Source organism: Hydra vulgaris, chromosome 08 (genome assembly GCF_038396675.1).
Source record: "Hydra vulgaris chromosome 08, alternate assembly HydraT2T_AEP".
Classification (NCBI taxonomy): Eukaryota; Metazoa; Cnidaria; class Hydrozoa; order Anthoathecata; family Hydridae; genus Hydra; species Hydra vulgaris.
Window position 1 is genome coordinate 35609580 of NC_088927.1, and position 12376 is coordinate 35621955.

General features: G+C 27.3%; 1 protein-coding gene across 3 annotated transcripts in view; it reads left to right on the forward strand.

The window, feature by feature from the left end:
* The window catches only part of LOC100211857 (inactive rhomboid protein 1), an 87744-nt gene extending 75596 nt beyond the window's left edge, over positions 1-12148 (forward strand). For all 3 annotated transcript variants that reach the window (XM_065803568.1, XM_065803566.1, XM_065803567.1), the window contains 5 exons: positions 1124-1190; positions 1276-1455; positions 3358-3458; positions 6165-6318; positions 11669-12148. In XM_065803568.1, coding sequence (XP_065659640.1) covers positions 1124-1190; positions 1276-1455; positions 3358-3458; positions 6165-6318; positions 11669-12106 — 940 coding nt within the window. In that variant the 3' untranslated portion in view covers positions 12107-12148. The remainder of the gene's footprint in view (positions 1-1123; positions 1191-1275; positions 1456-3357; positions 3459-6164; positions 6319-11668) is intronic.
* Positions 12149-12376: the final 228 nt, after the last annotated feature.

Below are 12376 nucleotides of genomic sequence, written 5' to 3' on the forward strand. Positions count from 1 at the left end.
CCTGCCACGTCTCAAAGCAAACTAAAAACTGGTTTATATCAAAAAGAATTGAATTATTGGACTGGCCTTCAAATTCGCCAGATCTAAACCCGATCGAAAATCTATGGGTTTTAATTAAACGCCGAGTTGCCGAAGAAAAGCCTTCCTCCATCCCGGATTTAATTGAAAAAATTAAAGTTATCTGGTGCTCATTTTCAGCTGACATCTGCAAAAATTTGGTGGATTTAATGCCGCAGCGCATTAAAGAAGTACTAAAATCGAAAGGACATTCATGCAAGTATTAACAGGCTGTAATAAATCATTATTTTTATTATCATTTTTAAATATATGGTTATGGAATTAAGTTTTTTGTTAAAATTGAAGTCTGAGTCTAAAATTAAGTCCGTAATTGTAAATGTAAGCTTCCTCCTTAGAAAAATTTATTAAGAAGTATTGAAATACTTGTTTTATAAGGATTAAAAAGGAAATTTACAGAGATCACTTGGTAAAAATTTCTGATCCAGTCAAAATTATGTGTCAAAATTATAAATTGCAAAATTTTTTAGGTTTTCCTTGATATTCGGAGTACTACTTGATTTTAAACAACTGTTTTTAACAACATTTTAAACAACTGTTTTTAACGACTAGTTTATAAAACGACAGTTTTTTTTAATTATATTAAAGAAATAAGTTAGAAAATAACCAAACATAGAGGAATTTATATTATTTCTAGGTAGATTTAGGAATTAAAACTGCCAAGCATTTCTTTATGAGCATTTAGTAGATTCTATATTAGTCGTAAACAGTAAAACTTAAACTTAAAAAAAAAATGTAGCTAGCATTAAAATACAAAAAAATTTAATTATTAAATAAATATTAAAATTCTTCTTTATTTATAAGTAAAATCCTAATATTTTTTAACTTTTATGAATATTTTTTTATAAATGACTTATGCTAAAGCAATTATAAGAATTTTTGCATATTTTTTTAAACTATCAAAGGTTGAATTTTCATTGTGTTTGCATTAACATTTGTACGAAATAGTTGTGCGCAACTGTTTACAATAATCTGTCACTATAAGGGCTATTTTTTAGTTGTTTTTTTTTAAATATTTTTTAGTTTTTTTTATGTTTATAATTTTTAGAGCATGTCTTACTCCTCCATCCAAACCTCCAAATGAGTGGGGTAAATTGGCAATAACAGAATGGCCTGTATGTTTCTAAATTTTTTTATTTAAAAAATCATTTTATTACATCTTAGTTGCTATAGGATATAAACCCTTTTATAAATAAACAGGTTTGTCAGAAATCAACAAATATTAGTCAATTACCTCGTGAGGATTACCCGCATATGCATTGTGAAATAACTGGGCGTCCGTGTTGTATTGGAACGCAAGCTGAATGTATTATTACTAACAAAGACTATTGTGATTTTAAAGATGGTATTTATCATGCTGATAAAACATTATGCTCTCAGGTACAAATTATAATTTGTTAATAATAATAATTTGTCTTTTAGATTTATTCATTTAATTGAGGTAACTAAAATAGATTGGGTAACTTAAAAGGGTAAAGGTAAACTTAAGGAAGGTAAAGGTAAACTTAAGGAAAACTTGAGGTACTTCCTTAAAAATTTAATTAAAGTTGTTTTTGTAAAAAATTTCAAGGGGAAAACTGAAGCAACAATCATAAATCTTTATTATAATAAGAATATTCTTTTAACTATGATAATATATGGTTTATATAAAAATAACCATTCGTTAGTCACAGCTATGTAAAATAAAACTTCTTGGGGCAATTATTTTTGAGATAGTATAAAGATATACATGACACAAACTAGCTTCACTTCATACCTTCTTTTTGCATTTTTTCTTACATCTTTCTGTAAACTTCTTGTTTTTTTTTGATTTAACACTGACAGTCAATCAAATGGTTCTGCTGATGCAAATTTTGATACAAAATTTATTGCATTACTATCAAGTCATTTTATAACTTGATAGTAATGTATATTTTCTAGTTCTTGCATGAAAGTTGCTTTTTCTCCATATGTTCCCATTCCTTTCTATTTTGCGTGACAGTCTTTCTCTTTTATTAGATGATCACTTGATTCGCTGGGATTGTGCCAATTGTACATTTTTTTATTTTTGCCATCATCATCTTCATCAAGTGCATCTGTTGAAAAATAAATTTAAGTAAAGTGTATCAAAAGTGTTTATGTTTTCTTTTAAAATTTATGACTAATTTTTTAAGGCTTACAATATGACATATACGCCATGATGTGATATATATATATATATATATATATATATATATATGTATATATATATATGTATATATATATATATATATATATATATATATATATATATATATATATATATATATATATATATATATATATATATATATATATATAATCTTTATATTTTTAATCAGTGTAACAAAATGTTTGAAGATTTTCTTGATATCTTCTTCAAGATCACTAAAATCATTTTCATTAAAAATATATGTCCTAAACCATATTATGTGCCAGTTACCACTAACAAAATTACAAACTACTTCAAGTTGCTCTCTAGATGAGTTAACAAGAAAATAACTTAAAAATGCATAAATTGCTCTTGAATTTCATCTTCCACAGTGAAGAGATGGTAATGTATTAGGAAAATTAATTTTAGGAAAGTATCAATTATAAACAATCTATGCTTTGCATAGATTGTAAAGCAATTTCATATCATCACTCCATCCTAAAGTTTTGCAGTTTAAAAAAAGACGACTATTGTCAAATGCTTCGACAAGATTTTTGTAATTTTCAAGAATGAATTTAATAAAAGAATAGTGTAAGTCATTTTGTCATTTACTAAAGACTTTATAGGTGTTAAAGAATTTGATCTGTTACCTTTACTTATCAAGCACAACTGCACAAGTACACAATTTGAAATCTGGCATCATATTGAAAAATACAGCCTTCTAAAATGGTAGTCAAAATAATCAAATAGCTTATTTTGACTACCATAATGACTGACTTTAACAAATACTTTTTAAGGAAAAAAACAAAAAGTTTTAAGTTTTAATTTAGAAAACATAGATACTTAGTTCAAATTTTTTTGACAGCTTACTAATGCATTTGATTGAATGAGGAAAAATTAGGAGTGGGGAGAGAAAATAACATCACATTTAGGAATTAAAAATTTCTAACTTATTTTATAACTAATGAGGAAGTTGTTTTTAAATCTGAAAGCTTCATAATTTTAATTCATATGTTTTGTATCTATATTTGCATATATAAAATAGTAAATAATTTAACATAAATCTGTCACTTTATTGTTTATTTGACAAAGTATTGAATTTTATAATGTTGTTTATTGTTTTATTATTTTAGGTAGACTGTTTAGCATCAACTTGTGGTCTCCTTCCATTTGTTAAGCAAGATCAACCAGATCAAATCTATCGTTTATGGCTTTCCCTTTTTTTACATGCTGGGTAATAAATATTTTTTTTTATTTGTCAAAACTTTCTAGTATAATAAAAGTAAATCATTACAATTTTTTTAAACGTCAATAAATTAACTTGAAAGCATGAAAGATTTCTGTTGCATCAATTATATTACAAAAATTTTTTTTTAACTTTTTATTATTGTTAAATGTTTCAAAATACTTATAAGGTTTTATAGAAAACTTTCTAGTACAATAGAGGAAAATCATTAATGGTCACAATTATAATTATTAATTATAGTTATAACTAACAATCTTAATTTTGTTTATGTTATTTAAAAATGTGAGGAAAAAAAAATTTTGTATGATTTTTTTTTCAGTTTTTAAAAGTTTATTATAAATAAAAATACATATAGTTATTATTGAAGTAAAAAAGTACTAACAAAAAGAAAAAATTGGATAACCTCATGAACAGGGTGTTGAGAATTATCATAAATAATGCTCATTAGTATTTGATAAGCTTGACAATCTTTTCAACAGTTCTAATAATAATGGGCAATATGCTACTATAAAGTGTAAAAATGTGAGTTGTGAAAATGCTTTGTTAAATTGTTCTGTTATAGTTGCAGACAGTAACTAAAGTACAAGGAATATAACTACAAGGTTAGTGTCAACTATAATTGTAGATTGTAACTAAAGTACAAGGAATACAACTACAAGTTTAGTGACAGCGATAATTGTAGACAGTAACTAAAGTACAAGAAATACAACTACAAGGTTAGTAAATAAGATCATTGAAAGCAATTTAAATATTTATGCCAGGATCCATTTCTTGCAACACAACAGGAAACTGATTGATGAAGATATATGGGATCAATCGACACAGCTCAGGAAAATGCTAGAGGAGTACGAGCAAAAGACCAACTGAAACAGGCATCAACCAGTACAATGTTGGAGGAAGAAGACAGCAGCAATGAAGAAGAGCTCAGCCTGATGATATGGTTGCAATTACAAAATTAATAAAACCTGACAAGCTGCGCCAAAATGAGCAACAGGAAAGCCTTTTTCATCTTTGTTAAAGCTGCTCAAAGGGACATGACATAGCAATCTCAGTATACTATAGAACCGCATGAACATGAGAGATAGCCAAAATAGCAACAGCTTGTAAAGATGATTTGTCAGGTGATGTACCATTAATAGTGCATTGGAATGGCCAGTTAACGAAGATCTGTGTTAAAAAGATTGTGTTGATTACCTTTCAATAATTGTTACTAACTATTATTATTAACTGTTAACAATAGTGTCAGTTGTTAATGGTTGGTAAAATAGGAAAAATCATGCATCAGCAATAATTTAAGCACTAGAAGAATGGACCAGCTTTTGACACGACCAGCTGAGAAATGCTTGGCATGGATTTGTTGTACTTTGCATGTTGTCACCACATAATGAAGCTGTTAGTAGGAGCTGCATTTATAGCAAGCCTTGCTCCCTCATCTGCTCCTAAGGTTTTGCTTTTTAATTATTTTCAGCAGAATCAGTCTTTTATTGATCAGAACTGAATGAAACTCTGACACAGTGAAGTAGGGAATACTGTAATTTGCTGAAGATCATTTGCTCCAGGAGTCAGTTCAAGATGATTATTGCAAATTCATCAAGCTCTCTATCATTTTTCTTGGAGGTTCACCTGCATGTGGAATCAGCTTTATGGCACCAGGTGTAATGCATCATTGCAGGTGGATATCAAAAATGATATACTTACTAAAACTATTGATGTTTTAGTCATAATTTAAACTTATTGCATATGAAGTCAAAAGTCTTTGTAAGATGTGTGTCTTTGCAGCTATTGCGTATATGAAAGCTTAGCTTATTGCACCACTAGCCACTAGCGCTCCTTGCAATGACCTTTAACTGATTAAGGATCTTCGCAGCTACAGGCAGTATAATAATAAAATTGTGTGTGCTTGAAAGCCACTTTCAATAAGCTTAAAAACCACATTTGATATATGTCAGAATTTTTAATGGGTCTGGCTTTTTTATTGCCAACATATCATCTGAGACAAAACAATAAATGGTGAAAGCACTACAGTCCAAGTAATGTGTTTGCCTGGTCCAAAGTAAATCATTTTCAGAGCAAGCAAAGTTTTCCAGCACAGCTTAAAAGACTTTGTAACTTCATGCACTAATGATCTTCTCTGCAGTCTGCATATTGGTTGTGATTTCTTATGTTCGAACCCTGAAACATAAGGAGATAGAGATAATTACAGGCAAGATACAACAATAGTAAACAAGCTCTTTGTCACTAATAACAATGCTGAAAGGAGTGTAGCCCTTGTGTATTAGTTGACTAAAATAATAACCCTCGATGACGAGCAGTTTCAGTTCTTCCTCCAAGTTGTGGTCAATTGCAAATTTCACTACCCATGATTGTCTAATATTGTCTAAATCATATCATCAAAGTATGAGCTGGGGGACCATGCAACATTGTCTTATTAAAAGAAATATTTTTTATTGATTCTATTGTTGCCTAAAGGAACTTTTCAAATAAATTGCTCTAAGGACAACCCATATATATATATATATATATATATATATATATATATATATATATATATATATATATATATATATATATATATTTATATATATATATATATATACAATTTTAGCTAGTTTCTAAAAAAAAGAAATGTTTATTTTTATATAATTTTTTTCTGACTTGTCATTTTTAGTTGTTTAGATTTTTTTTTTCACTTAGAATCTTGCATCTTGTCATAGTTTTAATTTTCAACTTTACTATCCTACAAGATATTGAATTGATGGCTGGTTGGTTGCGCACTGCTTTGATATACTTGTTAAGTGGTATCGGTGGTAGCTTGTGGAGTAGTATCTTGCTCCCGTATTCACCAGAGGTTTTTTTTATATTATTTGCATTAATCAAAATTTTTTTTGGGTCCTAATAAAATTGTATAAATATTTTTTGTGTTCAAGTATTTTTTGCACAATTTGCAATACAATGTCATAAGATTCAATGTGTTTTGTGCAACTTGCAATACAAGATCATCAGATCCATGTGTTTTGCACAATTTGCAATACAATGTGCATCATAAGATGCATATGTTTGCTACTAATATATGTAAGTTTTTGAACTTCTTCAACTTGTTTAAAAACCTAAATTTTTTGAAAGATTTTTGAAACAATGGCTTAAAATCTCATTCATTAAAAACTATAAAAATAATGAACATTCAAATTTTTTAAAATACAAAAGGTGTTTTTATATTTTTAACATACATACATATAGTTTTTTGTTCAATACATTGCAAAGTATAAAAAATGGAATATAGATTGGTAATAGCTTTAATTTAATTAAAGGAAGAAACGAAACTATTAATAATAACCAAAATAATAAAACTTTAATTGCCTAATAAAAATAACTAAATAAAAATTGTGTATCGTGTAACAAACTGAGAGTTAAAAACAAGAGTTAAGAGAAATGTTGTGTGGAGAAAGTCTTCTCATGTCAACATAATTAACCATACCCACTGTGGTTCTTTTTGCAAAGTATTTACAATTGCATTTTTTTTTTCTTCAAAAGCAATTTATGCACTTAATATCATAACTAAAGAAATTTTAATTCTGCAACATTTGCAAGTTTGCTGTCACTTGAAAATATCTTTTAAAAGAAGGAGATTATTTGTTAGCACTTCAGCTGCGAACTAAACACCAGAAACAAAAAAGATTTGAAAAGACTTTTCTTAAAATTCCAAATTTCTCTTTTGATGACATCTGATGATGAAAACAAAAGATTTTTATATAATATATAAGTTTAGTTATTTATCTTATATAATGGTCCCAGGAATGCAAATAGTTACCATTCTTTTTCCACAGATAGGGTAGAACATGTCATTCAAACACTAAAAATGTTTTCCAAACACTAAAAATACTTTACAATAATATCTATTGTAACTAGGGCTAGTTTGATAATCAAGATTGCTTGTTGAAGTGTTGTTTTGGAATAGTGGAATGCAATAAATGTTTTGAACATTAGAGTATCACTAATAAAATCATCATCTCAAAAATAATCTATTAACAGTTTGGGAAATAAAAATTTTTTATTACATAAAAAAAGGCATAAGGAGTTTCTTTTTTTCTTCAAGCATTTTCTATATTTAACAACTGCTTGCTTATATTTTAAGTCTTCTGATGTCATTAGCATCTTTCAATGACTGGTTCACTAGAAACTTTTTATCTTACTCATTTATTTTGACAATCCCATTCAGCATGGACAATTTCATTGTCCATTCAGCACTGACAATGTCAAAAAGTTTATTTATTGTGGTGGTGAATTTTTCCTTATACCTGATTGTCTACTTCTGTGCTTGATACTTGGACATGCTGCTGTTGAATACTTGTTAAATTATCAACTATACGAGGCTTTGCTGTAGTTAGAATATTAGCCTGCAGGCAGAAGGTTAAAACTACAACTGTGTTGCAGGTTGTTGAAAAATATATTTTTTGACCATCATCTTATAAAACACTTAAAAGATTCTAATGAAATTTGTTTTATTGAATATTGAACATAAATGTCCAACAAGCAAATATGCGTAGAGGGTGTTGCTTTAGCAGCAACACTTGATAATTCTTTAACAGTAGATTATCTAGGTACTCAACGTTTATCATTTGGTTACTCTGTTTTCAAATAGTGAAGTTATGAAATACTCAATTATTCGAATATATTTGACATAAAAATATACTGAAAATTTTACAAACTTTATTTTAGGATTTCAATATAAAATGTTTCAAAAACAGTAAGAAGCCATTGTAGGATTACAATAAACAATAAAAATAAATGACTTTTTCAGTAAAGAGTATTTAGAGTAAAAATGTATTGCATTATAAATTAGTTGTTTAATTTATATTCAAAAAGTTTTAGGAAAAGTATAAAATCAAATATGTTGATATTCAAACTTGTTCTTTTTTTTTTTTGTCTTAACCGATCCAGTGACAAAAAACACATGTTCTGTTGATGTTGGTTCGCTTGTCAGAATGTCCAATGAAGCAGTTTTTTTTTTTTGAATAAATCCAATTGAAAAATTTTCAATTTTAACTTATTTAATTTATTGTTTAATTTATTGACCATTTTTCACTATAACAGTATCAAATGATTTATTTGTTTATTGATCATTTGTTTATTGATTTATTGGTTTGTTGATCATTATCAGATCAGTTGATCAGTTTATCAAACTGTTGATCATTATCAGTGATGATTACGATAGTAACAAATTACTTTTTACTTTTAATAATCATATTATTTATTCGTTATTGACAATATTTTCTTTTGCAGCTCTTGTTGTAAATTTAATTGCACAATATCTAATTCTTCAGTTGAACTTGAAATATTCATGTTTAGTTCTTCTCCACTAAACATTTGTGGAATGATCCTTTACAATATTTCTTAATTTAAAGTAACAGTATCTTTTTTTGATGAGTATTTGAAGTTTTCTTTCGATTGTGGAACATCTGGAGATAAGTTAGTTATTTCGTTAAGGCCTTGTTTCTTTTCTTATTTATTCTTTTTTTTTAACTTAGTATAACTTAATTTAACTTTTTTTTTTTTATACAGTATTTTTTTGCTTAAATTGGATTTCATATCCTCTAGCTTATCAAACATTAATTTATGCACGTCTTCATCTGTTTTAAGGTTTGCACCATTCTTGATTAGTTCCTTGACCGCTACTTTCAAGGGCATTAAACAACTTAACAAGTTGGAAAGCAATATGTCTTCAAAAGAAAATGTGAGTTTCGTTTCCCCTTTATGACTGGCCATGTCATCACAACAATGTCATCAAACACTTTTGACCTGATTTAAAGCTTAAGATCAAGGACAGAATTTTTTTTTGCCAAATTGTTTTTTTTTTGTTTTTTATTTAAATAGCATTATTTTAAAAAGCAAAAAACACCCATAAGTATTTTTTTTTAAATACTCAAGACTGTCAACTTTGGATGAGCATACACTTACCAAACTAATTATTTATAAAGTTATATATTTATAGATTATAATTGACAAGGAAATAAATAAGGCAAATATTTTTAAGAATTAGACTTATTTAGAAAATTATATATGTTATAAAAATTATTTTATTGTTTGGCGTGATGTTTAAATTAGTTGCGCCATTTTCATTTGGCGTCTTTTGACAATTTTCACTATTACTTTTTTTATTAAATTTTTTAAATATTGTCTTCATGCTACTCTTGGGTGCCTCATACAAGAGGGGGGGGGGGAAATAAACGGGGGGAGGTGTATATATATATATAAATACATGTATACATATATATATTTTCTGATTTACTTTTTTTTAGTTTTTAGATGTTTTTTTGTTGATAACAAATATAAACCGGGGAGGGGGGTCTTAATAAGCTTGGAGTTGGTGGGAAAAAACTCCAAAATTAATAAACGTCCACTCCCGTGTATAAAGCACCTATGAGTATACAAATAATGAATGCTATCAAAGACGGATTAGAACAGTCCCTGATATATACATAATATATATTAATGAAAGATCTTCATGATACATACTTTTCATTTTTTTTATATCTAATAGTCTTTGGTCTTCCTCTTATGTAATTTTCTGGATTCAACCATGGAAGTTTTTATTTCTTCGTATCAATTTCCAAAGCATCACTCTTCCCCAGGCCTTCTCTTTGTGCAACTGCTATTTCTAATTGTAATTGTTTCTTTCTTATTTTTTTTTTTAACAAGAATTCTTTCGAGAACAAATGTCTTTTCAAAGGTATTTTCTGACATTAAGAACCTATTATTAAACTACAAAGTATTTTTTCTTAGTTATTATTGTAATAAGCAATAAAATTTTTACTTATAGTATTTACTCAGTGTTGCTTTATGTTGTGTTTGAACTCAATCAGTTCATCTGATCAAACATTTTTCCTGATGTTTCACAAACTTAGGTCACCACAAATTTTCCTGAGATTTTACAAACTTAGTGTTGCCACAATTTTCTTGTATTTTATCTAAGTTCTTGTATTTTATCTAAGTTGTATTTTATCTAAGTTCTTGTATTTTATCTAAGTTGTATTTTATCTAAGTTCTTGTATTTTATCTAAGTTGTATTTTATCTAAGTTCTTGTATTTTATCTAAGTTGTATTTTATCTAAGTTCTTGTATTTTATCTAAGTTGTATTTTATCTAAGTTCTTGTATTTTATCTAAGTTGAATTTTATCTAAGTTCTTGTATTTTATCTAAGTTGTATTTTATCTAAGTTCTTGTATTTTATCTAAGTTGTATTTTATCTAAGTTCTTGTATTTTATCTAAGTTATATTTTATCTAAGTTGTATTTTATCTAAGTTTTTGTATTTTATCTAAGTTGTATTTTATCTAAGTTCTTGTATTTTATCTAAGTTGTATTTTATCTAAGTTCTTGTATTTTATCTAAGTTGTATTTTATCTAAGTTCTTGTATTTTATCTAAGTTCTTGTATTTTATCTAAGTTGTATTTTATCTAAGTTCTTGTATTTTATCTAAGTTGTATTTTATCTAAGTTCTTGTATTTTATCTAAGTTGTATTTTATCTAAGTTCTTGTATTTTATCTAAGTTGTATTTCATCTAAGTTCTTGTATTTTATCTAAGTTATATTTTATCTAAGTTGTATTTTATCTAAGTTCTTGTATTTTATCTAAGTTGTATTTTATCTAAGTTCTTGTATTTTATTTAAGTTGTATTTTATCTAAGTTTTTCTCTCTTTTCATACACTTTTTATACACATTTACAAGTTACAAGTATCCAAAACTAAAAATGTATCAGTTACAAGTATCCAAAACTTTATTCAAACTTTACTGTAGTATCATCAAAACAAAGTGTTTGTTTTAAAAATGAAGCTAAAAATAAAATGTTTAACTTTAAAGTTCACCCCTAACAAGGATACAAGCAACCACTAATTAAGTTCATGCACATTATTTTCATACACAACTTCACGAGATCTGTTTAGATTTAGATCTGGTCAGAGTAGATCAGTACTTGAAAAGTCAATTATCCCAGTAGTCGCGTTTTTTGTTTTCTCTATCTATCCCCCCCCCCCCTTCCCCAGGTTGACAAGCTCCCTAAACATTCAGACATCTTGAGAGTTATTAAGAATCATTAGGGTAACAAAAAGCACTTTTGGTAAAAATAAAACAAAACTTTTTTACTTTTTTTGTTTCAAACTTTGAAACCAAAACCAAAATATATTTGTTTTTTATTTTAAGGTTGGTCCGTCTGGTTCTTGTTTTGGTATTATTGCGTGTTTGTTTGTAGAATATATTCAAAGTTGGCAACTATACAAGACTCCCTGGATAGGTTTTTTCAAATTATGCGGATTAGTTTCAGTTTTGTTTTTAATTGGTTTGCTGCCGTATATTGATAACTTTGCCCACATATTTGGTTTTGTTTACGGATTTTTACTTTCAGTAATTTTCCTTCCTTACATCACATTTGGTGATTGGGATCGTCGCCGTAAAAAAATTCAAATTGTCGTTGCTATAGTAATACTTTTTATTATCACAACTGTTGGTTTTATTTTGTTTTACAAAGTTCAAGAGTTTCACTCTGCCGCTATTACTTTCTTTAATTGTATTCCAATAACAGATAATTTTTGTAAGAATTACCATCAAGGGCAGTCCTTAGAATCGAGAGGAGATTTTTGAAAAATACTGTAAATAGTTATTTCAATAAATGTTTGTTAATTAGTTATTATTTATTTTTTTCATTTATGTGTAGCTTATCAAAACAATGGAACCGTACACAGTGAATAAAGAAAGCTTGGTAGCTACAAAAATATTTTGCTCTATAATTGTTCAAGTTATGATAAGTAATAATTTGTTTCATAGATACATTTTCTATAGATACATATTCTATAGAAACATATTCAAGTAATTTTCTGATGATTTAAACGTTAAAGGAATATTTGTAACAGG